At 51.1% G+C, this 27,944-nt stretch overlaps 3 protein-coding genes across 5 annotated transcripts in view; 1 reads left to right on the forward strand and 2 right to left on the reverse strand.

Annotated features, from left to right (window-relative positions):
* The window catches only part of LOC310837217 (uncharacterized protein), a 277,947-nt gene that overhangs the window by 174,461 nt on the left and 75,542 nt on the right, over positions 1 to 27,944 (reverse strand). The window lies entirely within an intron of this gene.
* B3GALT4 (beta-1,3-galactosyltransferase 4) lies at positions 377 to 11,765 on the forward strand. 2 transcript variants are annotated; one of them, XR_014560629.1, is made up of 2 exons: positions 377 to 722; positions 11,024 to 11,765. XR_014560629.1 is itself a non-coding variant. In XM_083724990.1 (2 exons), exon 2 carries the CDS (start codon positions 1,641 to 1,643, stop codon positions 2,688 to 2,690), a length of 1,050 nt encoding a protein of 349 aa, XP_083581116.1. In that variant the 5' UTR covers positions 377 to 722; positions 1,621 to 1,640; the 3' UTR covers positions 2,691 to 4,023. The 2 variants fall into 2 exon arrangements, 1 of the variants encoding a protein (XP_083581116.1); XM_083724990.1 differs by lacking the exon at positions 11,024 to 11,765 and adding an exon at positions 1,621 to 4,023.
* Positions 4,025 to 26,677, reverse strand: WDR46 (WD repeat domain 46). The gene is given in 18 exon segments (XM_083724008.1): positions 4,025 to 4,381; positions 4,847 to 4,960; positions 6,012 to 6,107; positions 6,317 to 6,411; positions 6,967 to 7,114; positions 8,253 to 8,406; positions 11,772 to 11,871; positions 12,097 to 12,232; positions 14,521 to 14,671; positions 16,480 to 16,584; positions 17,423 to 17,484; positions 17,591 to 17,678; positions 23,814 to 23,926; positions 24,039 to 24,119; positions 26,000 to 26,149; positions 26,372 to 26,462; positions 26,464 to 26,476; positions 26,479 to 26,677. Coding segments are annotated over 18 exon segments (1,995 nt in total). The 5' UTR covers positions 26,663 to 26,677; the 3' UTR covers positions 4,025 to 4,267.

Raw genomic sequence — 27,944 nt, forward strand, 5'->3', positions numbered from 1 at the left:
ATTGTAAAAGTGCAAAGATCCTTAATTTATCTGTGTTTATATTACCAATAAAAAGTTTGTGTATGCTTATTCCAAACCTGCCAAGGAGTCCAGTTCATTTTGTTTAAGTACTTTGCATTCTTCCCATTCTTCTTTGAAGTCACAGTTGTCCTTATCACGTGGTTTGTGTGCCAATTTCTACAACACTATGACTCAAAACCGGGGGGCTCCCGAGCCCCCCAAGTCTGGGCACGACTGCGGCTGCCTGTTGGGCGCAGGGAGGGTCTCCTCGGAGGCGGGCGAGGGCGCAACCGGCCAAGGCAGAAAGAAATTTGGGACAAAAGGAGGAAGGTGCGGTTGCCTCGTTGCGGCGAGAGAGGGGCGGAGGGAGCTGTCACTCCCGGATGAGCAAGATTGTCTTGCCTGAACAGGATCTTACCAGCGACTCCGCGAGGGACTGGGAAGGTCAGTTCTGCTTCCCCACGTCCTTGCATTGGGGACATCGGGGGGGGGGGGGGGGAGCTGAGCGCGTGGAGGGCTTGCCAAGTGCGCCTTCCTCTTGACACGTGTCTCCCTCTCGTCCCGAGTTCGGGCTCATTCAAAGTCCACGACGCCTTTGGCAGAGGCTGCCCTCCAATCGGAGCGCCTGGCAGGCCAGCGAGGGCCGGATTTGCCTGGACAGAGGGCGGCGGCTGCTGTCCTCCTGGGCGCCGAAGGGACGTCTCCTTGCGGACTAGGGAAAGGTGAGAGCGGGCGGGGATCGGGCCCACGGGGCGGGCCGGGGGTGGGGGGCCCTCCAAGCAGCAGGAGGAGGCGGCTGGGGGGGATTTTGTGGGGGGGGGGGCAAAAAAACAGCCACCACGCAGCCTCCAGCATCCCATTCTGGCGCCCGGACGCCTGGGTCCCTTGCAGCCGCATTTTGGGGGGAGAAGTGGCTGGTGGAGCACAGCTGCAGGCGGGAGGTGGGGGAGGCAGACGGAGACCCCCCCTTGTATTTCTTCCTCTTCCCTCCCCCCCACCTTTTCATCCTCCCTGCCGAAGCGGCCTCGCCCTCCTCCATCTTCGCATCTCTCCATCCTCTCGGCCTGGCGCGCCCCTCCCTGGTCTTGCGGGGGGGGGGTGCTCTTTGCAGAGATGGGCTGCGGGGAGGGGGGGCTCAGGTTGCAATATGGGGGGGGGGTGCGGGACAGGGGGAGAGTCCAAAGTGGAATGGGTCAAAGGGAGGACGCATCGGTCGCGGTTCGCATAAGGGAGCCGCCTCAACCTGTTTCTCTCTCTGTGCGCGTCTTGCCCCCCCCCCACTGGCAATGGCGTCGCTCCATAACGCCCCCCCCCCATCCATCTGGAGGGCAGGGAGATCTTTTTGCATGCATGCGGGGGGGGGGGGATGGCATGATGAGATTGCAAGATGGCAGGAGCCCAAATATTGAGCTTGCAAGCGAGGCGGGTGCGACAAGGTGCAGAGAGAGGCTTGCAGCGCGCAGGGGAGGGGGACCCTCCTGCACTGCGTGTCCCTGCGGGGGGGGGGGGCAGCATAAAGTGTGTTGGGGGGGTGCAAGCCGAGAGAGGCCAAAATAAACCGGGTCGGGGAGGGTCGCAGGATGCAACTTCTTCCACCTCTCTCCTTTTTCTCTCTTGCAGCGTCTGCGCCCCCCAGCAGCATGGCGCTGCCCCCCTCGCCCCCACGCCGCCTCCTGCTGCTCTGTGGGGCCTCGGCCCTTTCGCTGGGGGTCCTCTTCCTGGCCGGCGGGGCGCACGAGGCGCTGCTGTCGCGCTCGCTGCCCTACCTGCTCCCTTCCAGCGGGGGGCGTCCTTTCTCCTCCTCGAGCTGCGCCCCCCTCCTGCCCTCCGCCGAGGCCTTCCTGCTGGCGCCCGCGGGCGACCCCTGCGCCCTCCGCACGCCCTTCCTGCTGGTGCTGGTGGCCAGTGCGCCAGACCACGCCGCCCGGCGTCAGGCCGTGCGGGACACCTGGGGCGGGGTGCTGTGGGCCGGCGGGCGCCCCACAAGGACCCTCTTCGCCCTGGGGGTGCCCTCGGAGCCCTCCCAGCAGGCTGCCCTGGAGCGGGAGGCGGCGCAGCACGGAGACCTCCTCCAGGGGCGCTTCCTGGACACCTACGCCAACCTGACGCTCAAGACCCTGGCACTCCTCGGGTGGGCAGCCACGTGCTGCCCAGGCGCCTCCTTCGTGGTCAAGGCCGACGACGACGTCTTCCTCAACCTGCCCGCCCTGGCGCGCCACCTGGGCGCCCTGTCCAGCCCCCCACCGCCCTATCTGGGCCGCATCCACTGGTGGGTGCGCCCCAACCGTGACCCTCGGAGTCGGCACCACCTCCCAGTCCCACTCTACCCGGGCGACACCTTCCCCCCGTACTGCAGTGGCACCGCCTACGTCCTCTCAGGGGAAGCCGTGCCAGCCCTTCTGGGGGCGGCGCGCCATGTCCCCCTGGTGCCCCTGGAGGATGTCTTTGTGGGGCTGTGCGCCCGCCAGGCCGGCCTGGCCCCCCTGCACCTGCCCCACATGGCTGGCTCGGAGCACTTCCCGCCGGACGCCTGCTGCTACAGGGAGGTATTGTTCAGCGTCCATGGCGTGGCGCCGGCCGAGATGGTGGCTGTTTGGGAGGAGGTGGGCACCCACGAGGGGGCGTGCAGCGCCTGGCAGAGGGCCCTGGGGCTCGTCCGCTGCAAGGCCCTGGCGTGGCTGGCGGCGTGAGGAAGACAAAGACTTCACTGGAGGAAATCTGCACCCTGGGGACTCCGGGTTAGGAAACTTGGGGCACCGGGAGCGGCGCCAGCCAAGCTCATATTGCTGAATTGGCAACTGGTTTTGCAGCGTCAGAGGTGGGACCCCCAGGGGTCATCTAGTCCTGCCCGCCGTGATGCAGCAATGCACAAAGTCAGCAACAGTTCTCCGAGGACACGCCCAGCCCTTCCTTCTGCCTGCAGGTGCGACAAGCAGACGACTTTGGTTGTGGGGCAGAGGTGTAATGACAGAACTGGACAATGGGGTGGGACCCCCAGGGGTCATCCAGCCAAACCCCATGCAACACAGGGATCTTAGCCAAGGCTCTGTTTGCAGCAGGACTTTTGCCACTGGATTTTGGGACTTGGGACATTCCGCCGCCTTCCCTGCACACTTTTCAGTTTCAAAAAACGGCCATGTTACTAGTCGTCATTTGGATGTGATATCCGAAACGCATGGGGTTGGGGGGGCAGCCTGGGCTGTGGGTGTCACCTTCATGGTGGGGGTCAGGGTGGGGCTTGGATGTGGGAATGAAGGCACCTCTTGCACCGCCAGGTCACAATTCTTGGCCCACCAGCCCCAGCTGTTCGTCTTCAGTGACCGGCAGAGGGGGGCCATTCCTCCTCAGCAGAGACAGTGGAGGCTGAGCACAGCCGCTGACAGACTTACTATTCACCCACTTGTCTTCGAAAGCTGGCCTTTGCTGCCTCTAGTGGGAGGGAGTTCCATAGGGAAAGTGCCTGCAGGATCAGGCCAATGGGGACCCATCCAGTCCAACATCAGAGAGAGATGCATATTATGGGGAGCCCTAATAATAATAATAATAATAATAATATGAGCGTTGTCTTGCCCAGCCCCCTGCCCCGATGGGTGTGAAGTTGGGGTGAACAGCCCGCTGGCAGGGCCTGAGCCCCAACGTCCTTCCCAGCAAAATGGCCTCATCCGGTGGCATTCACCGCCTCCAACCACAGAGGCACAGCATAGCCGTCGCAGTCAGTAACAGTAATAATAATAAATAATTTTATTATTTGTACCCCTGGGTTGCTCCTCTTCCACAAATCGGGTTCCTTTCTGGGCTTTGAGGACGCTCTACTCGAAAGGAGACCCTTCTGTGCGCAGAACAAACTCTAGCCCAACGGTTGCCATTAATTTGATTTGAACTGATTTTATAAGGAATTGATTTTAGAATGCCATATTACTTTACTGTTGTTAGCCACTCTGAGCCCGGCTTTGGCTGGGGAGGGCGGGATATAAATAAAATGTTATTATTTATTATTATTTATTAAAGAGACTTTCCCAGGAAGGGTTTTGTATTTTATTTTACAAAAAAAAGAGCACGGGTCCTTCGCAGGAGATGCCCAAAGGCCATCAAGGAGGAAGAACCAGAGGGGCTTTGGGGAGGATTTCGACCCCACGCAGCCCCCATCTCTTCCTCGCAGAGGGAACACCAGCAGGTCCTGCCGCTGGGCGGGGGGCCGAGAGGGTCCTTTCCACCCCATGGGGGGGGCGCTTCTTCTTTTCTAGCCAGACGGCCCCCTGCCCCGTTTCTACTTCTGGAAGCGGTCCAAGGCCGACCTCTGACCTTGGGGGGCTTTGGGGGCCTGCGGACATGGTTGCTGCTGTCCCTTTTGGCGCTGTGAGATGCTCTTCCGAATGGCCGCCTGTGCAGAAAGGAGAAGGGGGGGGGGAGACGGGGGTCACGGGCGAAGGAGGCAGAGGGGATGTTGGAATCTCTGTTCGACTGAGCTGATAAGGCTCATCTTTGGAATCGCCTCCCGACGATTAATTGACGACCTGATCCTTTGACAAGGCCTCAGGCGCGTCGTCCCAGCAGAGCATCAAAACAGCAGGCGGAAGGATGAGATAGTATGAGCTACATTGCTATGCTTTATTTTCTAGCTACGCAGAGAGCAAAGAAAAACACATCCACTCCCTGAGAGAGCAGAGAGCAACCGAACAAAGGAACAAAGGAACCAGGAAACCACTAACGTCACATCCCGTCTCCTTTCCCATGAGACTGGAAGGTCTCTGGAATGTAAACAGAGTCCTGTGACTCCCAGCAGCTGCTCAGTCAGAAACAGAAACAGAAAGGGAACCAGAGGGGATTCTGGGAGAAATGCACTTACGCGCTGCTCCTCCGCGGCCACCTTTTTCCGGCGCCGGAGTCTCCCCACGGCCGAGTCGCGGCCCTTCGTCCGCTTCCGGGGGCAGAACTTGACCTTGGCTTGGGGGTCGTAGCCCTGGAGAAAGTCGGAAATACAGTGGTACCTCGGTTCTCAAACTTAATTCCGTCCCAGAAGTCCGTTCCAAAACCCTTCCAAAACCAAAGCGTTCCAAAACCAAGGCCCGCTTTCCAGCAGAAAGGTATGCAAAACAGATTAATCTGTCCCAGACTTTTAAAAACAACCCCAAAAAACAGCAATTCAACATGAATTTTACTAACTAACGAGGCCATTGATCCATAAAATGAAAGCAATAAACGATGTACTGCAGCCACACAATCGATCAATCAGTAGCTGAACTGGGTTCCACAAAGTCACAAAAACGAGCCACAAAAATTCAAAATAAATAGCAAAAACAGACAGACTTCAATGTAACACTCAAATCAGAGCACGTTCGACTTCTACAAAAAGTTCATAAACAGGAACACTGACTTCCTGGTTCACAATGTTTGAGTACCAAGGCATTTGGAAACCAAGGTACCACTGCATCCATTATTAAACGGAGATGTTCAGGAACTGAGATACCACTGTTCTGTAAAATGCACTTACTGTAGATTCCGGCGTATAAGACAACTTTATAACCCCGGAAAACAGGTTAAAAAGTTGGGGGTCATCTTATATGCTGGGTATGGCTGCAGTGGGCGGCGGGCTCCGCTCTGTGCTGGGAGCCCACTGCCGCTGCCAGTAAAGCTGCCGAAGCGTATAAGACGACCCCCCAAATTGGCAGCTGCCAATTTGGGGGGGTGGTGGTTCGTCTTATACACCCAGTCACCTAATGAGCCGGAATTATGGTATTTAAACATAAAAATAGGTTTAGTATTTTATCCCACAAGTATCCCGTTTTGCGGCTGAAATCATTTCATGATTTACGCGTGTAGTCCTGTAACAAACACACACACACACACACACACATACTGGTACATATATATGTGTATAATTTTCTGAAAAGGGGTCTCAAAGCCGCCACATTTTTGGCCAGCCCCCCTGCATTACCAGCCTGTGCCCCCCATCAGGCTCCCCCAGGACAGACCCCCCCACCCCAAATCCCCCCTCGCCCCGGAAGACCCACCAGTCTTTCGACCCGCTCCTTCTGCCGCTGCTCCAGGGAGACTCTGTCCACAGTGCCCAGCTGGCCGGGATCCAGCGAGATCAGCTCGTGCGGGATCTGTTGGAGGGAGGGAACAAGAGTGAGATGAAGTGAGGGCCCTTCTCCGCTTCACCTGTGGAACTCCCTGCCACAGGGGGCGGAGCTAGCGGCTGCAAAACGGTTGGGGAAACAGAGCCTCCAAGTTCAGGGGCAGCCTATCTGAGTCGCGGCAGGAAGAGAAGACGGCCGGCCTCTGCGAGGACAGGGCCCCGATCCTCCTCGGGTACCTTCTCCAAGAGAGCCTTGACCTCCCACTCCTGGCGCTGCTTCCGGCTGCGGAAAGGGTTGCTCTCCAGGGCATCAAAGTTGGGCTCCCCGGCTCCTGCGGCACGAGAAAAGAGGGGGTGAGTCAGGAGGAAAAGCTGAGGGAGGGAGACCCAGCCCATCTGCTCCACCCTTCCCCTTGGGCTAATCACAGACACACTGCAAGGGGGTTGGGCTGGATGACCCCCAGGGTCCCCCCGTTAGGATACAGTTCCGTTCCACCTTAAAAAGGAACAGGCATGACTGTTGTGTGTCACATGCCTGTTTACTTCCAGCTCAGTCTGCTGGGAACTTCCGTTGTGTGTGTGTTGCTTCTGCTATGTCGCAGTTTGCATGGGAAGCAGACATGCTTTTTTCCTTTGCTCCTGAACTATGTTGAATAAATGCTGCAAATGTGCTTACACATGGCTCAGCCCGCCATGTGCGAAGATTTATTCACTCTGCTGACAGAGCGTGCACGAGTCTCTAAAAGTATCTGAGGCTCATGTCGCTGTTTGATGCTGTTCCTAGGGAGAGCGGTGATTGCCCGGCTGCCAGCCGGTGACTGGAGACCTGCCTGATGCCCCCGCCTCCCCGGCAGTATCCCAACACCCCCGTTCCCCCACCCCCTTACCTGGCACCAGGAGGCTGGCAAAGCCTTCTCCATGGCCCACGCCCAGCACGTCCTCAAAGGGGCAGAAGCGCAGGGCGTGAGCTGGGCGCGGAAGGGAGTGGCACAGGTAAGGCTTTGTGGGCGGGCAGGAGGCAATGTCCTTGTACACCTGGGAAGGGAGAGAAAAACAGATTTTGGGGGGCTGCAGACTCCCAGGCTCTGTGGGGATGGCGCGACGCCCCTGCGAAGAACAGCGGCAGCTTTCCAGAAGGGGTGAGAGGCGATGTGATAGAAACTTGTACAATTATACCAGGCCAGGGGAAAAGTGGAGAGATCAATTCCCCCCCCCATTCTGGTGCAGCACTCGAACTCGTGCCCGTCTCAGGAAGCTGAATGTCAGGAAATTCAGGACAGGTTAAACTGCGTAGTTAAACTGTGGAACTCCCTCCCACTAGAGTCAGAGAGAGAGAAACACCAACTTGGATGGTTTTGATTGGACAGATCCGTGCAGAAGCCGGTTGATGGCTGCTGACCAGGGTAGTCCTGATCTTGAGTTCGAATCCTGATTTGGGGGGCATCTGGCTGGCCACTGTGGGCCTAATCCAGCAGGCTGTGACTTTTGAGATTCTGGCTTTACCTCCATCTGATCCAAAAAAAGCCCTTTTTCAAAGCAATTTGCAAAAAGCGCAAAACTCAGCTGATTCACAGCACAGAAGGGGAAACCGGAGGGTCATTCAGCCCACCCCGCTCAGGGCAGGATCCTACAACTTGCTGCAGCCCCGACTATCACTTAGGATACCTTGATGACGATGACGATTTATTAAACTTGTATGCCGCCCTATACCTGTGAGTCTCAAGGCGGTTACAACATAAAATCACAAAATACAAACACAAAATACACCATAAAAACCCACAATACTCCCCCTTAAAAAACATAATTGCTTCTGCACACTACTGCCTTGCCAAGCGGGTTCTGGTTGTGCTAAGGAACACAAAAATAAATCGGGCCCGTCTTGTCTGAATAGGAGTCAAATACCCCCAGGGACAGAGGAATCAAGGTAGACTGTTATCGACCTGGAGGCTCCATAAGGACATAGGAAGAGCCTGCCAGGTTATGCTCCAAAGCGACAAGCCGCCTCCGCCTTGCCTGAATTAGAACCCGGTGCCGGATGTGGGGCTGGGGGCTGACATTAAACAGGGAAAGTGAAAAGATTCAATAAGCCCCTCAGGCTTTAGGATTTGAGGGAGATGGAGCCGCGAAGCCCACCCAGGAAATGTGGGGAGTCCCCCCGCCTGCCCCCAGTTACCTGGATGACCTCCTGGCATGCGGCCCCCAGGAGCCCCCGCTGGCTGAAATCTAGCTGCCCAGCGCCGGTGGGCAGCAGGAGGGAGTGGAGGCGGCGGTAGGTGCGCAGGTCGTAGATGTGCAGCTTCCGGTCCAGCCCAGAGGTGGCCATGTAGCTGTGGGGAGAGGAAGCAGAAAGTTGTGGGTCAGGAAGGGACCCCTGGGGTCATCTAGTCCAGCCCCCCTAAAATACAGGGGTTGGGAGAGCTGTCGTTCTCATAGGCGCTACGTGGCACCTGTTCTGCACTGGAAAGAAGATCAATTAAAAGAGACAACAGGACAATGAAATAGTCAAGGCAGGAAGTCGTAGAAGGGAAAGTGAAGTTGCTGAAACGTGCATATAGTAGTCTGCTAGAATGGGAAAGAAAAGATGAAGAGGTGAAATCAGTCATGATTAAATGGGCACAAGATATAGGTCATAATATAATGTTTGAAGATTGGGGAAGATTGTGGAAAACTGATTTAAAATTTACAGACTGCTCTTTGCTGAAAGAAAACTACAGTCATACCTCGGGTTGAACGTGCTTCGGAATGAGCGCATTCGAGTTGCACTCCGTGGCAACCCAGAAGTAACAGAGCATGTTACTTCCAGATTTTGCCGCTTGCGCATGCGCAGACGCTCAAAATGACGCCGTGTGCATGCGCGGAAGTGTCGAAAAGTGACGCGTGCGTGTGCAGACGTGCCGTCGCTGGTTACATTTACTTCTAGATACAAACGGGGCTCCGGAATGGATCCCGTTCGCATCTAGAGGTACCACTGTACATGAAAATGATGTGTGGATGGTATATAACACGAGTGAGGAAGAATGTATAAAACCGGCTCTAATATATGTTGGAAATGTAAGGAAAAAGAAGGGACTTTTTACCACATGTGCTGGTATTGTAGTAAAATTAAAAAATTCTGGGAAATGATATACAACGAGTTGAAGAAAATGTTCCAATTAACATTTGTAAAAAAGCCTGAAGCATTTCTGTTAGGGATTGTAGGGAAAGACCTGCCAAGGAAATTTAAGAATATCTTTATGTATGCAACAACGGTAGCAAGAATCTTAATAGCACAAGGACGGAAGAACGAAGAAACCCCGACCAAAGAACAATGGCAAGAGAAATTGATGGACTATGCGGAACTGGCAAAATAGACGCACAAACTACGTGACAAGGACAACTGTGACTTTAATGAAGAATGGGAACCTTTTACAAAGTACTTAAAGAAACAGCAAAATGAGTTGGACTCCTTGGCAGGTTTTGAATAAACATACACAAATTTATTATTTTTAACATACAGTTAGATAAATTAAGGATCTTTACAATTTTATAATATGCAGAGAATAACATGTGCTGAAAAACCAGAGAGAGGAGCTGAGGGAAGTCTGGGAGGGGGTGGCTTTTTCTTTCTTGGGGAGGGGGGAAGGGAAAATGGGGGGGGTGAGGATGGTGTGTTTCTGATAAATTGTTATGTTGAAATTTCTAATAAAAAATATTCAAAAAAAAAAAAAGGCTGGGGGAAAATGTGGGAGAAACATACGTTGAAAACCTCTATAAGAATAAAAGAAAATTATTAGCAAAGGGAGATAACAGAAATTGCTGGGTTAAAGCTGACTGAAAGTCCAGAGGTAGCGTTATTATCAATTTACGAGGGGGTGGAAGGTTCACAGGCTAGGAAGGACTTGCTTGTAAAATCATTGACAGCTGCACGAATTATTATAGCCAGGAAGCGGAAGGGGCAAGCAGAATATAAAATGGAAGAATGGTATAAAGAGGTGTGGGGTATAGCTAATAATGATAGATTAACATGTGCCATTAAGGTAAGACGGGGAATACAAAGGAGGAATGGTTTTGAGGAGGAGATACAGAAAGTGTTTGCAGAATTTGTACTGTTAAAACAGAAAACGGGTGCTGAAATTCTGAGAGGCTGGATTGTCACAATGGAATGGCCTCTCATATATATATATATATATATGAATGAATGAATAGGGGAAAGCACTGTCTGAGTGGCCAGAGAAGGGGCTTCTTTGTCGTGGGGTGTGCCCCCCTCTTTAAAAATCTTGTAGGGAGCAAACAACTCCCCCGAACAGCCCCACTGGGTACCCATTTGTTCCGCATGCTACAATGACTTAGGGCCAGGCTGTCTGAAAAACCGCATTCCCTCTTACAAGGCTGCCCAGGTTTTGAGATCTTCGGGGGGGGGGGCTTTTCTTGGTCCCACCACCCTCCCAGGAAGACTTGGGCAGGACAGGGCCTTCTTGGCGGTGGCTCCTCCCAAGCAACTTTGGAACTCCCTGCCTGGGGAACCCAGACTGGCTCCTGCCTTGTTGTTCTTCTGCTGGCAGCTGAAGGCTGTTTTATTCCCACACTTAAGGGGAATAAAGGGGTCAAACCATCGCAAGAGGTGCTGAAATTCTGGGAGGTTGGATAGTTACAACGGAATGGTCTCCGGGGTGGGGTGCACATTTATATTCTTCTTTATTTATGACTTTAAAAAGGGGTGGGGAATAGAAATAAATCCTTTCGGCGTGCCACCACTGACACTTGGGAACTCCCTGCCTCTTGAATCCGGCCCCCGCAAGCAGCGTTCTCGCACAGCCCAGCCTGCCTCAACTTTGCCATGTGTTTCGGCCCGTTTTCGATTTCTCCTTCGGCTGCCGCTGATTTTTTTGCTATCGCGATTTATTGCATTTGCACACACCTCCCGTCATTTACTATTTGCTGTTATCGTTGAATTTGCACTCGCAGGGCAGTTCGCAAAACACAGCAATGCCAAACGAAGCCAAAACGAGCCAAAGCTGTAACCCCGATCCCGCTGAGAGATTTAAAAGGACACTGTTATGACAAGACCCCCCTCATGGCCTGGCTGATGTGGTCCAAAGGAAAGCAGAGCGAGACGTTGGCAGCAGGAGTTGGCAGAAGGAGACCAACCAACCGCCTTAGGGATCTCACTCTGGAATTGTGCCGGGTTTTCTCCCGAGCCTTTCCTTCTCCCAAAGAGGTCCCACAACACAGTGGAGGTTTAAGATCAGAGTTGTCCTAGAAGGAACATTTCACCATATGTGGTGGTAATGTAAGAAAGTATAATGAGATGAAAAAGATGTTGAAATATACATTTTTTTAAAAAACCAGAAGCATTTTTTACTTGGTATTACAGGTGAGGATATTAATAGGCAAGATGTTAAATTGCTTTTATATGCAACAACTTTAAAAAGCCCATGTCACCCCATCCTCGGGGTTCAAAATTCCTCTTTGAACCTGTTGCGCAATCAACTTTGGTCTACAGCTATTTGCTCCGGTTGGGGGCTGGACTCCTTCCTTTATTCGGCAGGGACTGAGCAGCCTCGCACCTAGATTCTTCCGTAACACAGGATTGTGGCCGCCGTCACACGCCGACGGTTTCTGGCAGCCAAGGGGAGATGGAAGGTGCAGAAACCGCCCCAGACAGAGAGAGCAGGACTCGCATTTTGCAAATGAAAATAATCATTTCACTCACGTGCCAGAGCCGTCGACCGCCAACGCCCTCACGGCCCCGTGGTGGCAGAGCATCCGAACGAGGGGCTCCTTGACATTGGGGCTCCAGAGGGTCACTGTGCCTATATTTGGGGGGGGGGGGAGAAAAGATCAAACGGGGAAGGGAGGGAGGGTTACTCCTGCCTGCCATCGGCTCCCTCCCTTTCTGTCAGTGGCTAAACACCAGCTAAAACTGCCCCCCACCTCCCTCCTGCCCCACAAATCCTGCTCGCAGGAGCCCAGAATGGCCGGCTTGGAAGGGACCCCCAGAGGCCATGCAGCCCAACCCGCCGCAGTGGGAGTCTCACCGTTGCTGTGTCCCAGGTGGACGATGGCGTTGGAGGGGTTCTGCGCCATGACCCCCAGCCGGCCCCCCTTGGTGCAGATGGTGGCCACCTCCATCCCCACAGAGATATCCAGGTACTGCAGGAAGCCCGTCTCGCTCTGGGGGGGGGGCCACACAAAAACAGAGGAGAGAGCTTTGTAATAAACAGACCCTCGCATCCGGGGGGGGGGGTTCTCTTTTCTGTGGGCAAAGGCACCCACCCACCCAGGAGAGGCCAGGTGCTAGATCAAGTCGGGTGGGGGGGCAGTTCTTATTTAGGAGAGGGTCCTGACCTCCCCCCCCCCAAGACTGGCCAGCCCAACCCACGGCCGCAACCAAACCCACAAAAGGAGGGTTAGGCGGAACAATCCTCGCCTTGCCCCCGACACTGCGCCATGGAGATAGCTTTGCTAACTCTGCAAAACTGTCTGTCCGGCCACCGTGGAGGCCCTCTCAGCCGGGGTCCCGTACACGCCTCTCCGCACTGCGGGAGAAGATTTATTCAGGGAAAATCATGGTGCCGGGGCATCTAGATTGCTTGCACCTGGATAAGTTGCGAGTGCAAGATGGCTGGGTGATTCCACCTGGCCCAAATCTCCATGCTAACTGCTGAATCTGCCACTGGCATCCGGCCAGGATGGGATTGTCCCGGCTAACAGAAGAGGAGCCAGGCCAGCAACGTCTCTCTGCCACATGAAATCTCTGCTGGTTGCTGCTGGGCTGTGCTTGGAGCTAAGTTTGAACCTGCAACCAGGATCTGTGTGTTGCTGTGTGTTTTGCTGTGCGAGCCAGGGGGCAAGTCTCTATCTAAAGGAGTAGCCCTGTCAGGGCTCTAGCAGGAGATTGTGTAAATACCTGTAACTGTGTATGCTCAAACCTGTCAGTATAATTAATAATAATAATAGTATTTATGCCCCGCTCATCTGGGAGACCCAGCCACTCTTGGCAGCTCCCAACAGAATATTAAAAGCGCAATAAAACATCCAACATTAAAAACTTCCCTAAATGGGGATGCCTTCTAAAAGTCGGATAGTTGTTTATTTCCTTGACATCTGATGGGAGGGCGCCACCACCGAGAAGGCCCTGCAACCTCACTTCACGCAGGGAGGGGACCGCCAGAAGGCCCTCGGAGCTGGACCTCAGCCACTGACTGAAGTCTGCCGCCTGTTTTTCTCTCAAGTTGTTCCCACACCTAGCTAAAGATGCTTGCCACATATTTAATCCCTGGGTGGTGACTCCTGCAAGCTGAGAATGGATTACTTGCAGGCGTGGGTTTTGCCCAGACATGCATATCTGAGATTCATTTATACGAAACACAGGAGGTTCAGCACGCAGGAATTAAGAGCACCACCTATGTATTAGATGAGTTGAAAGACGGCTGTCCGTGTCAGCTCTTCCAATGATATTTGTGGGAAGCTGTGCAGTGGCCAGGGCAACCCTGTCAGGTGGGCAGGGTACAAGTATAATAACAATCAGAATACTACTACTACTTTTCCTTTTTCACATTTTATTTGTGTTTTCCGTTGGTCAATTAAACTACAGTGGAACCTCAGAAGCCGAATGCCTTTGAACTCGAAACTTTCGGCTCCTGAGTAACTGAAACCGCCCCGTGGAACACCCTCCCATTAGATGTCAAAGTATTAAACAACTATATGACATTTAAAGGTCATCTGAAGGCAGCCCTGTTTAGGGAAGTTTTTAATGACTGATGTTTTAATGCATTTTTAATCTTTTGTTGGAAGCCGCCCAGAGTGGCTGGGGAAATCCAGCCAGATGGGTGGGGTATAAATAACATGTTGCTGCTGCTGTTAACCCGGAAGTAATTGTTCCAGTGGGGTTTTTTTTAGTTTTTTTAAAATGTATTTCTATTAAAGATTTTCTTGATTTACAAAGGTATGTGCAATGTCTCTCTCTCGTATTTTTTTTCCACGTAACACTTTCCCCCCCTTCAAATTGGTTTCATTTGTTGAGACATTAGGAAAAACAGGGGGAAGATTATCCAGTTTTTGAACAATTTTCAGAAGCCAAACATCCGGCGTGGCTTCTGATTGGCTGCAGGACGCTCCTGCAGACAATCAGAAGCCGTGCTTTGCAAGTTGAACGGACATCCGGAACCGAGGGAAAGGGGAATCCACAGGTTGTAAGACCCTGTACAAATGCATAGAATAACAGCTTTGTAGAGGCAGAAGGGAGACCCAAGGGTCATCTAGCCCAACCCGCCCCCCAAGGCAGGAATCGCAGGGAAAGCGTCCCTGGCAGATGGTCCCCACCCCTAACCTCTGCTGAACAGCTTCTACTGCTGAACGGTTCTTGCTCTCAGAGGTCCAGAGAGAGGGGATTGTTGGAGGTCAGGAGAGAAAGATAACCGCCCCCCCCCAATCGGGCAGCCCCGGTGGGCCTTCCTCACCGCTGTGGCCAGGAGGAAGTGGTAGGGCAGGAACTGCATCCGCTGGACCCCATGGAAGCGCTTGAGGCAGTTGAGCTCCACCCCCTGGTTGTCGTAGACGTAGAGCCACTTCCGCTGGGCCACGGCAAACATGGTCTCTGTGTGGAGCCACCTGGGGAGAAAGGTGACGTCAGGGCGGAGAATAGAAGGGCTGAGTCGGGAGGGGCACCTCGGGGTCATCTAGCCCAACCCCCAGCAACGGAGGCGTCGCAGCTCAGAAACAGAAAGAACCAGGGGCAGGTACAGTGGTGCCCCGCAAGACGGAAAACCCGCTAAACCCGCTTTTCCGTTTTGGAGGCGCTTCGCAAAACGAATTTCCCTATGGGGTTGCTTCGCAAGACGAAAAAATCTTGCGAGTCCCCGCGGGTTTTTTCCGCTTCCCCCCCTTTTCCTAAGCCGCTTAACAGCTGATCACTAAAAGCCGCTAGACCGCTAATAGCGCTAATCCGCTAAGCTGTCAATGGGCTTGCTTCGCAAGACGAAAAAACCGCTAGACGAAGAGAATCGCGGAACGGATTCTTTTCGTCTTGCGAGGCACCACTGTACAAAGGCAGCCTGGTTACGGGCAGGAGCTACGAGCCAGTGAGAAGCGGTAAGGCTGCCCTGAATTAAGTTGTGAACCGCCCTGCAATCTATGGATGGAGGGCAGAATGCAAATGTAATGAACCACAATCCTGTGGTGCCTCTGCTTGCGAACAGGATCCGTTCCAGAGGCCAGTTCGCAACCAGAAAAAAACACAACACACGTCTGTGCATGCTCATGTGCAGGTCGCGATTCGCCGCTTGTGCGCATGCCCGTGACATTATTCTGCGCATGCGGTGAAACCCAGAAGTAACCCTTTCTGGTACTTCTGGGTCGCCGCAGGAATCAACCTGAAAACGCACAACTTGAAGCAAACATAACATAAGGTACGACTGTACTAATCATAGTCATAAAGAAATTTCGTGAGAGGGGCAGCTTCCCTAAGCAGACTATGCATTCACAGTCATACCTTGGAAGTCAAACAGAATCCGTTCCAGAAGTCCGTCCGACTTGCAAAACGTTCGGAAACCAAGGGGTGGTTTCTGATTGGCTGCAGGAAGCTCGTGCAGCCAATCAGAAGCCGCATCGGACGTTTGGGTTCCTAAAGAACATTCGAAAACAGGAACACTGACTTCCGGGTTTCAATCGTTCGGGAGCCGCTTTGTTCGGGAGTTGGGGCGTTCAAGTTCCAAGGTACGACTCTTGAGATTTCATCTCTGAGCTGGGGGGAGGCAGCGACAACCTCACCGGAAAGATGGGAAACCCTTGCCCTTGCCCTGCAATGTGGAGACAGGAGTGCCAGGAATACCTGGCAAAGCTGTCGCTGGTACTTGCCAACGGCAGAACGTTTGAACTGTGGAGGAAGTGGCTTGGGAAGAGAGACGAGAGGAATGGGGTGGGAGGACAGAATAGGAACTGCTCTGAGATCTACGGATAAAGGGCAGTATATAAATTTAATTAATTGATAAAGGTAAAGGTAAAGGGACCCCTGACTGTTAGGTCCAGTGATGGCTGACTTTGGGGTTGCGGCGCTCGTCTCGCTTTATTGGCCGAGGGAGCCGGCATACAGCTTCCGGGTCATGTGGCCAGCATGACTAAGCCGCTTCTGGCGAACCAGAGCAGCACACAGAAACGCTTCCTGCTGGAGCGGTACCTATTTATCTATTTGCACTTTGATGTGCTTTCGAACTGCTAGGTTGGCAGGAGTGGGGACTGAGCAACGGGAGCTCACCCCGTTGTGGGGATTCGAACCACTCACCTTCTGATCGGCAAGCCCTAGGCTCTGTGGTTTAACCCACAGCACCACTCGCGTCCCAATTGATTGATAATCGATATGCAATTCCTGCTCGCCCCCCAAAAAACTCAACACGGCACCCCCACGCGTTTTTGCCACTCACGCCACGTCTGCGACGGATTCCATGACGTTGATCTCACACATCAAGGCCTTTGTGTGCCAGTCGAGGGCCGCCACATGGCCCCTTCGGCCCCCCAGGAGGAGATGCCTGCGAAGGAGGAAGAGGAGGATTCCCCAAGGCAGGAATCTCAGTTAAATCATACACGGCAGAGGGCTGCCCAAGGAAGGGGGGCCCACCACCTCCCGAGGGAGACCTGTAGGGGTGCAAATATCCAGAGTGGGGGGGGGGTCAGGTGGGATTGCTATGAGGAATTATGAAAAGTGAAGCAAGCCATTGTGTCCGCGATGAAGGCATTGCATTGACTGGGTTTGATTCATTGACAATCGTTTCTGATCGATTCCCCCAGGCCTCTCCACTTCGGCCATTTGCTTTCTCTACGCCTGACAGGCACGTACAAGCATTCTGAAACACAGGCCAGTTGCTTCACCAGGCATCCTCAGTACATAAAGGTAGTAGGTTACTATCGAATCTTTAGATAGATCTTAAAGGCCAGGAAGAGAGTTCACAAGGAGCCGGTAAATACTGCCATCCTGTCTGTCCCGTTTATGACCTCCGGGGTTTTGCTGAATGCATTCCTCCTTTTATTCCTATTTTATTTACTCTGAACTACTATGCATGCTCAAGTAGGAAATAGTATCTTTGTAGTTAAAAGAATTTCTTCTGATCAAACTTTGTCCTACGTAGGGGTTTTGAAATGCTCAGAGGAAATCTGATTGGTTCTTACGAACACTGTGTAAAGGGTTCTTTTGTGAATAAAACGACCTGGGCTGAGGGGGGGGGGAAAGAGGATTATTATTATTGGCACTCCTCCCAGAGTCTTGCTGGTCAAGCCTCGTGTGTATTTTATTAATCAGAGTCCAATCCTTCCATTGCTTTGGGAATGCTACAAGATCGTTCCCCCGCCAAACAGCTCTTGCTCACTCACCTGCCGTTGCGCGTGTAGTCCACCCGGTACGGGCCAAACTGGTTCAGCCGCAGCTCAAAATGCTGGTGAGAGGAAAGCAGGCCGGGGTCAGGCCCTGGGAGGGGGTCCCCACATTGAGGAAGGGAGTCCCCTTCCTCAAGACCCCCACATTGTCCCATCCCTGCCTACCTTTGCACCGGCAGCCAGGTCTACGGCCTCTGCGATGTCGGCCTGGGCAATGGTGCAGGTGTCTTCCCCCTCATCTCCTTCCAGGAACCTGGCGGGGCAAAGGGAGAAAGTGAGGCAGAGTTGCACCCCGGAGGCAACAGCCCACTATGGTTAGAGGCAGCGATGATGCCGGACCTCTCAGGAAACGAAGGTTAATTAGGCAAGGGATATTGAAACACGTGAATGGGAGAGACTGTGGAAGAAGGATTTAAAACTTGCGGCATGTTATAAACTAAAAGAGAACATTACTTGGAGGGGGGAAATGAGGATGATGTATTTTTGGCAAATTGTTAATTGTCGAAATTCCTAATATAATATATATATATATATATATATATATATATATATATATATGCAGGTTTTGGTGTCCTCGGGTGTCTTCCCGTGTAAAAGTTGGGGTGTCTAGGCGACGTTTCGACGAGGTCTCACTCGTCATCTTCAGGCTGGTGCTTTCGGCTTCTTGTTACTGGAACAGAGCGGGATCTCAATGTTTGAGTTCCTATAAATACTGTAGAGGGGGTGTGGTGTCTAGCCTCCAATGTTCTGGGCAGAGAGGAAGTTCCCAGGCTAGTGTGCCTTTTCTTCTTTTGTTCCTTAATTACTTGAGAGATACCTTGAGTGATTTCTTGAGTGATATCCTGAGTACCACTTAGGTGGGTCATTAGGTGTGGATTAGTTGCTAAAGTCTTTGTGTCTTGACCTCTTGAACTTTGTGAAGAGTTTTCCTGAGAAGATGGCTGTATTGCACTTAGTTGTGCTTTGGCTTGGCTTCGTGTATAGGGGCGAGCTGTGGTTTTGTGGCTTGTGTCAGCCAGATCTGTGTAGGGATTGCAGGGGGGTGCAGCATCCGGAGGTGCCACCATGGATTGGCTACTGGATGGTGTCAGTAATTCATCTGTGGAGAGGGTCTGGGTTTGGGTCTGGTGTGGTTGATTGGTGTTGGCGTTCTGTGTGCCTCTGGATCTGGTGTCAGTTTTTGTGGGGAGGGCTAATTTCCAGATGTCTGGCAAGCGGGATGTGTCGTCACGCTTGTTCATGTTGTGAGGGTGTTTCTCTATCTCGATGGCTTCCATGATTATTCTCTTGTGGTGATGTTCCGTGTTAAAGAGCAATTTGGAATCTGCAAAATTAATTTCGTGTCCTGTTTCTTTCATGTGTTGGAAAAGAGAGGAAGTTTTTTCTTCTTTTTTGACGGCATTCTTGTGTTCTGCGATACGTGCATTTATTCGTCTGTTTGTTTGTCCAATGTACGTGGCTGGGCAGACTTTGCAGGGTATTTCATAGATCCCTTGGTTTTCCAACTGGATTTTATCCTTGGGGTTTCTGAGGATATTGGCTATTTTTTGGTTGGTGCAAAAGGCTGTTTTGATATTGTGTTTATGGAGGATTTTGCTAATTTTATCTGTAGTGCCCTTGATATAAGGAAGGAGGGCCATGCCATTGGCTCCCTAGGACACACTATCTACCAGAAAAAAACACACACCAACCGCTACTTACATGCACAATCACACCACCACCCTGCACAAATAAACTCCGTAGCCAAGACTCTCATCTCCAGAACCAAACGCCTGGCTGACAAAGACCACTTGACAACTGAGTTACAGAATCTCTCAAATGTGTTAATTGCCAATGGATACCAGCAAAACAGGATTACGAAGCTAATCCAAAAGGAAACACCCCCCAAAAACCAAGACACAGAAGAAAACAATGGCATGGCCCTCCTTCCTTATATCAAGGGCACTACAGATAAAATTAGCAAAATCCTCCATAAACACAATATCAAAACAGCCTTTTGCACCAACCAAAAAATAGCCAATATCCTCAGAAACCCCAAGGATAAAATCCAGTTGGAAAACCAAGGGATCTATGAAATACCCTGCAAAGTCTGCCCAGCCACGTACATTGGACAAACAAACAGACGAATAAATGCACGTATCGCAGAACACAAGAATGCCGTCAAAAAAGAAGAAAAAACTTCCTCTCTTTTCCAACACATGAAAGAAACAGGACACGAAATTAATTTTGCAGATTCCAAATTGCTCTTTAACACGGAACATCACCACAAGAGAATAATCATGGAAGCCATCGAGATAGAGAAACACCCTCACAACATGAACAAGCGTGACGACACATCCCGCTTGCCAGACATCTGGAAATTAGCCCTCCCCACAAAAACTGACACCAGATCCAGAGGCACACAGAACGCCAACACCAATCAACCACACCAGACCCAAACCCAGACCCTCTCCACAGATGAATTACTGACACCATCCAGTAGCCAATCCATGGTGGCACCTCCGGATGCTGCACCCCCCTGCAATCCCTACACAGATCTGGCTGACACAAGCCACAAAACCACAGCTCGCCCCTATACACGAAGCCAAGCCAAAGCACAACTAAGTGCAATACAGCCATCTTCTCAGGAAAACTCTTCACAAAGTTCAAGAGGTCAAGACACAAAGACTTTAGCAACTAATCCACACCTAATGACCCACCTAAGTGGTACTCAGGATATCACTCAAGAAATCACTCAAGGTATCTCTCAAGTAATTAAGGAACAAAAGAAGAAAAGGCACACTAGCCTGGGAACTTCCTCTCTGCCCAGAACATTGGAGGCTAGACACCACACCCCCTCTACAGTATTTATAGGAACTCAAACATTGAGATCCCGCTCTGTTCCAGTAACAAGAAGCCGAAAGCACCAGCCTGAAGATGACGAGTGAGACCTCGTCGAAACGTCGCCTAGACACCCCAACTTTTACACGGGAAGACACCCGAGGACACCAAAACCTGCATTCCTGTACCCGTGAAAATCTACGAAAGCATATATATATATATATATATATATATGCTTTCGTAGATTATAGATTATTTTCGTAGAAATAGAAGCCAACAACCAACTTCCCTTCCTTGACGTCCTAATCTACAAAAAACCTGATGGCTCCCTAGGACACACTATCTACCAGAAAAAAACACACACCAACCGCTACTTACATGCACAATCACACCACCACCCTGCACAAATAAACTCCGTAGCCAAGACTCTCATCTCCAGAACCAAACGCCTGGCTGACAAAGACCACTTGACAACTGAGTTACAGAATCTCTCAAATGTGTTAATTGCCAATGGATACCAGCAAAACAGGATTACGAAGCTAATCCAAAAGGAAACACCCCCCAAAAACCAAGACACAGAAGAAAACAATGGCATGGCCCTCCTTCCTTATATCAAGGGCACTACAGATAAAATTAGCAAAATCCTCCATAAACACAATATCAAAACAGCCTTTTGCACCAACCAAAAAATAGCCAATATCCTCAGAAACCCCAAGGATAAAATCCAGTTGGAAAACCAAGGGATCTATGAAATACCCTGCAAAGTCTGCCCAGCCACGTACATTGGACAAACAAACAGACGAATAAATGCACGTATCGCAGAACACAAGAATGCCGTCAAAAAAGAAGAAAAAACTTCCTCTCTTTTCCAACACATGAAAGAAACAGGACACGAAATTAATTTTGCAGATTCCAAATTGCTCTTTAACACGGAACATCACCACAAGAGAATAATCATGGAAGCCATCGAGATAGAGAAACACCCTCACAACATGAACAAGCGTGACGACACATCCCGCTTGCCAGACATCTGGAAATTAGCCCTCCCCACAAAAACTGACACCAGATCCAGAGGCACACAGAACGCCAACACCAATCAACCACACCAGACCCAAACCCAGACCCTCTCCACAGATGAATTACTGACACCATCCAGTAGCCAATCCATGGTGGCACCTCCGGATGCTGCACCCCCCTGCAATCCCTACACAGATCTGGCTGACACAAGCCACAAAACCACAGCTCGCCCCTATACACGAAGCCAAGCCAAAGCACAACTAAGTGCAATACAGCCATCTTCTCAGGAAAACTCTTCACAAAGTTCAAGAGGTCAAGACACAAAGACTTTAGCAACTAATCCACACCTAATGACCCACCTAAGTGGTACTCAGGATATCACTCAAGAAATCACTCAAGGTATCTCTCAAGTAATTAAGGAACAAAAGAAGAAAAGGCACACTAGCCTGGGAACTTCCTCTCTGCCCAGAACATTGGAGGCTAGACACCACACCCCCTCTACAGTATTTATAGGAACTCAAACATTGAGATCCCGCTCTGTTCCAGTAACAAGAAGCCGAAAGCACCAGCCTGAAGATGACGAGTGAGACCTCGTCGAAACGTCGCCTAGACACCCCAACTTTTACACGGGAAGACACCCGAGGACACCAAAACCTGCATATATATATATATGAGTGAGACCTCGTCGAAACGTCGCCTAGACACCCCAACTTTTACACGGGAAGACACCCGAGGACACCAAAACCTGCATTCCTGTACCCGTGAAAATCTACGAAAGCAAATATATATATATATATATATATATTAAAAAAGGAGAGACGGGTGGGTGAATCTAGCCATTTCAGTTTCACTGCGTTTCGCGTCTTTCAAAGCCTTAAGTTAAGCCCCACAGATTTCCACATCAGTGCATTATTATTATTATTATTATTAATTAAATTTTCTGTTTTATAATTTAGAATACTTATTTAAACATCCTTAAAATACCAATGACTTCCTTCTTCTCTTTCCATGGTTCATTTTGCGTTCCATAAAGCCCTGCATATTTTACAAAAACTAAGCCACTCAGTATTCCATTATTACATCCATCAAAACTTATTTACACTGCTGAATTTATCTTTATGCTGCCAACATTTTCAAGTGTACACAATTTCCCCTCATATATTCAATAAACGTTTTTCAATCTTCTCAAAAAGAGAGAGAGAGAGAGAGAAAACACTATACTCAAAGTGTTGGTGCTGACCTTTAAAGCCCTAAACGGCCTCAGTCCTGTATACCCGAAGGAGCGTCTCCACCCCCATTGTTGTGCCCGGACACTGAGGTCCAGCTCCGAGGGCCTTCTGGTGGTTCCCTCCCTGCGAGAAGCAAAGCTACAGGGAACCAGGCAGAGGGCCTTCTCGGTAGTGGCGCCCGCCCTGTGGAACGCCCTCCCATCAGATGTCAAAGAGATAAACAACTATCTGACTTTTAGAAGACATCTGAAGGCAGCCCTGTTGAGGTAAGTTTTTAATGTTTTACTGTATTGTGTTTTTAATATCCTGTTGGAAGCCGCCCAGAGTGGCTGGGGAAACCCGGGCCAAATGGGCGCGGTATACATTAATAATAATAATAATAATAATAATAATAATAATAATTACTACTGTACTACTACTATATGAAAAAGATGTATAGGTGGCATTTAACATCTAACAAACCAGCAAAGATGTACAAGTCAGAATAAGATACATGTTGGAAATGGGTACTTCATCATATGTGGTGGAAGTGTAATGTAGCCAAAGCCTTCAGGGAAATGATTTATAATTAACTGAAAAAAATGTTGAATAAATCTTCTAATTTAAAAACAAACAAACCCAGAAGCTTTTCTTTTTGGAGTAACTGGTCCAGAGGTACCCAAAGATCAGGAAATCTTATTCATATACACAACTGCAGCCCGGACAATTTGTGATCAGAAACAAGAGGAAGATGCAGTACCAACAAAGAAACTGATGGAATATGTAGAAATGACTAGTTTAACTGAAAGGATAAGAGATCAGGAAGGGAAAAACTTTTTTTAAAAAAAGGAATGGGGGGAAATTGTGGAATATTTGAAAAATTACTGTAGGCAACTTAAAAACGTTAGCAGGATTGGAATTAATTGAGCAGTTTATGTATACCCAGAAGGGAAAATTAGGAAAGAGAAAAAAATAAGCATTAATTAGAATAAGAAGCAAAAAAGGAAAATGAAACGAGCCTTGGAAGGGGGGTGGGAAGGGAAGTCGGATATGTTTTAAATATGTTTTAAATTCTGTAATTTATATAAATGCTGTAAAACTGAAAACGGTAAAGTAAATCTTGTTTTTTAAAAGGAATTTTTTTTTAAAGTAAATGAAGATTTCTTGGCACCATTTGCCTGCACTGAACCAAACATAGCCGTCAGCGTTTCCCTTTTTTTAAGGGAAATTCCCTTATTCCAAATAGGATTCCTCGCAAGAAAAGGGAAGAGTTGACAGCTACGGAACCAAGGCTCACCCACCGCCCAACAGCCTCTTAAATGCAGGTGCAGAAACTACATTACCCAGCATCCTCCAGGAGAAGCATCTCCATCCGGGCCGCCTGCTTGGCTGCTGCCTGGGCCTTCTCCTCCTGCCTGGCCAGCTGGCACTTAAGGCGCTTGTTGGACACCGTCCCCTGTGGGACATGGGAAAAGGGGGGGGGGTCAAAGAAGATGGTGGCCCGCAGCTCCCCCCACACGCCTAGGGAGAACATCTCCGCCCCCCCCAGAAAGGCCAAAGCGCCTCACCAGTTGGCCCCTGGCTCCTCGCTGGAACTTGCACACTTGCTCACGGCTGACGGAGGCCGGGCCAGGAAACGGGTCCACCTTCTGGAAGAAATCACAGAATCACAGTGTCAGAAGGGCCCCCCCAGGGGCCATCCAGTCCAACCCCCTGGAAGGCAGGGATTGCAGCAAACGCCAAAGAGCGAACCAGGCGGATGTGGAATTGGGGGCATGTTGTATCTCCCCCCAAAAAAGATTCAGCCCCTTCCCCAGACTTCCTGAATTTAAAAGGGACCCACCAAAGGCCATCTAGCCGCCCCCTCTTGAATTCAGACCTACTTCCCTTCATACTCCTGATATTCTCATATATCGTATTGTTGAAAATGATATATGAAATATTATATTATTTTTTAACATATCATTTTCAACAATTAAGCATACTTTTATATCTTATACAGTTGTTGTTTTTTATTTCCATCAATCACATCGGAAAATTTTCAAATTAGAGATCACACTAGACAAGATTTTCAAAAAGCATGGGGGGGGAACGCAGAGAATACTTCACAAAACAGTGCCCTAAAATACATACCTGGACTTGTTTCTTTGTGGATATTTAAGTATTAATTAGAAAAAACTTAAAAATTATTCATAAAGGAAACAGCTCATAAGTAAATAAGGATGCCAGAAACAGGATAAAGGAAGTGTTTTGTTTGGTTTTTTTGTACTGTGGAATGTTATGTTTATTGTATTTCTGTACTGGGGGGGCATTGTAAATAAAATTTCCAATAAAAATTAAAAAATTAACTGAAAATTTTCCAATCTGTTCACTTACCGTATTTTTTGTCCCATAGGACGCACCTAGTTTCCCCCCCCCAAAAAAAACCAGGTCGGGGAAACCGAACCAGGTTGAGGAACAGTGGGATGGCGGCGCTGCGCCTCCCTCTGTCCCCGAGCTTCTGGGGCTGGCCGATGTCTGCCCGGCACGCGGGGCGCTCTGCTTCAGGGTGCCGTTCGCGTCGGGCGGCAGGCTGCTATCCGCAGTGTGGGGAGCCCTGTGGGGAACTCCTGCAGGGCTCCCCACACTGCGGATGTCTGCCCGGCGAGAGGGGCGCTCTGCTTCAGGGCGCCTCTCGCGCCGGGCGGCAGGCTGCTATCCCCAGGCTAGACAGCCCTGCGGCAACTCCCGCAGGGTTGCCTAGGCTGCGGATGTGTTCCCTAAGCGCTGGGCGCTCTGCTTTCAGCGCGCCCGGCGCTGCGGGAAATAATCTTCTGTCCGCAGCCTAGACAGCCCTGCGAGACCTCCTGCAGGGCTGCCTAGGCTGCGGATGTGTTCCCGAAGCGCCGGGTGCTCTGCTCTGGGAAGCAGGCTGCGGATGCGTTCCCGAAGCCTGGAGAGCGAGAGGGGTCAGTGCACACCAACCCCTCTCGCTCTCCAAGCTTCAGTGAAAGCCTGAATTCGCCCCATAGGACGCACCCAGATTTCCCCTTCATTTTTGGAGGGGGAAAAGTGCGTCCTATAGGGCGAAAAATACGGTAATTTACATTTCTTACTTTCACTATTACATTTAAATCTAATAACTAATATCACTATTCTTTCTCCGCTTTGCAATGTTTCGTATATTACACCTGTGAAATTAGCCCAAATGTATAAGACAAATAATAAATGTTGGAAATGTAAAGAAAAAGAAGGAACATACCTGATATTCTATATATATGTGTGTTAACATATCATTTTCATCAATAATTAAGCATACTTTTATATCTTGTACAGGTTTTTTTTACTTCCATCAATGACACCTGAAAATTTCCCAATCTATTCACTTAATTCACATTTCTTACTTTCACTATTGCATTTAAATCTCACAACTAATATCTCTATTCTTTCTCTACTTTGCAATGTTTCATATATTACACCTGTGAAATTAGCGAAAAAGGAATAAGACAATAATAAATGTTGGAAGTGCAAAGAAAAAGAAGGACCGTACCCCTGATATGGTCTTCTTCCTGCCAGGACCCATCGGCTTCCTTGGGGAGGCCTCATCCTGCCGCGCCTTCTTGCCACCCCGAGCGCCACTCTGTTCTGGGTCGGCTTGGGGGGCATCGCCCTCCCAGTATCTCCTGACGACCTTCTTTTTCTTTGGGGCGGCGGAGAGAAAAAGGGATTATCTGGGGTCAGACAATCAAGGAAACTAGCAAAAGGCCAAGTAAAACCGCAGAGCTAGCCTGACGGAACCGACAACATTGCAAAGGAATGACCCGGAGTAAGGGAGGAATCCAGGCTCCAGAGTCCCCAAATGGTCAGGGCCCCCCAAGGGGCATCTGTCCCACCCCCTGGGGGAACCCCGCTCCCCGCTCACCTTCTTGGGGGCTCCGGCTGCCCCTCCTTCCCCCATGGCTGCCTCTCTCCTCTCTCTCCCAAAGCCACGAGGAAAGCCAGGCAGCCGGCTCTTCCGGGTGCTTCATCCGCCTCGACCAATCGCCGCGCACAGAGCGCCCAGCTCTCCACCAATCGCCGCGCGAGGGGGGCCGTCCCGGAAAAGAAGCCACCGCGGAGGCCTAGGAGGCGCTCTGAGAAAGGGGAGAGGCCATGTTGGGTCAGGGCAGCCGGTTCTTCCATGTTTGGAGCGGGAGGAAGGGCCCGCGGCCATCTTGAATGAGGGCACTTTTGTGCCGGACTCTTATGTATAGATACATACATAGCTATGTACATATTATATATATATAATAGTTTAATATAGATAGGGAATTGATAGACGTAGGTGGTATATAGATATACGGCAGCTGCCGGATGCCCCCCTTGGTTGCGCCTGTGATGGACAGCAGAGCCAGACCAGTCAGCGGACTTAGTCCCTCAGAAATTCCCCCAGGGGGCGGGAGCCTCGCTCTGATTGGCTGCCAAGCCAGCGGGGGGCGGAGCCTGCCCTTTTGGCGGGAAAATGCAAGGCGCCTTTTCTGAGGGGGGAGCTTGGAGGGGAAGGTGGGGAGGAGAGGAAGAGGAGTCAGGCGGGAGTTCAAGGGGAGAAGCTGTGGGGAGGGGAGGGAGACCCCCAAGAAGGAGGGCTGAGGGGACCCCCTGGGTGTGGGGGGCGGACTGGGGGGGCGGAGGGAGACCCCCAAGAAGGAGGGCTGAGGGGACCCCCTGGGTGTGTGGGGGGCGGACTGAGGGGGGGGGGAGAGGGAAGGGAGACGCCCAAGAAGGAGGGCTGAGGGGACCCCCTGGGTGTGGGGGGCGGACTGAGGGGGGGGGTGGAGGGAGACCCCCAAGAAGGAGGGCTGAGGGGGCCCCCTGGGTGTGGGGGGCGGACTGAGGGGGTGGAGGGAGATCCCCAAGAAGGAGGGCTGAGGGGGCCCCCTGGGTGTGGGGGGCGGACTGAGGGGGGGAGCGGGGGAGACCCCCAAGAAGGAGGGCTGAGGGGACCCCCTGGGTGTGGGGGGCGGACTGAGGGGGGGAGCGGGGGAAACCCCCAAGTCTGAATGGGACACGACTCAGTCCAGGAAGGAGAGGGAAGAAGGGGCAGAAATGGAGTCCAGCATTTGACCACCATGTCTAGAAAGCAGAACATCGGCCTGAGAAGAGAAGCTGCGCCTGGACTTCTGCCTTTAATGCCCTGACAGCCTCCAAGTTGAGGCAAGAAGTTGACTTCTGCCTGGAAGTACCTGAAACTGTTCTTAAGCTGAGGTACCACTTTAGCTAATGGGGCCTCCTGCTGCCGCCACCACACAATTTCTGTTCTCATCCTGAAACAAAGTTCTTAACCTGAGGTAATATTTCTGGGTTAGCGGAGTCTGTAACCTGAAGCGTCTGTAACGCGAGGTACCACTGTATTACTATTCTCCTCCTTGGGCCTCTGAGACAGAGAGGGGCTTTCCCTCCTCGTCTCCCAATGGAGAGGCCTCCTCCGTGGGGCCAACATGGCGAGGAGAGAGGCT

The sequence above is a fragment of the Podarcis gaigeae genome (assembly GCF_964106915.1).
Source record: "Podarcis gaigeae genome assembly, chromosome: 2".
NCBI lineage: Eukaryota > Metazoa > Chordata > Lepidosauria > Squamata > Lacertidae > Podarcis > Podarcis gaigeae.

Coding starts and splice junctions, on each gene's coding strand:
- B3GALT4 (XM_083724990.1), top strand. CDS start 1,641: ATGGCGCTGCCCCCCTCGCCCCCACGCCGCCTCCTGCTGCTCTGTGGG.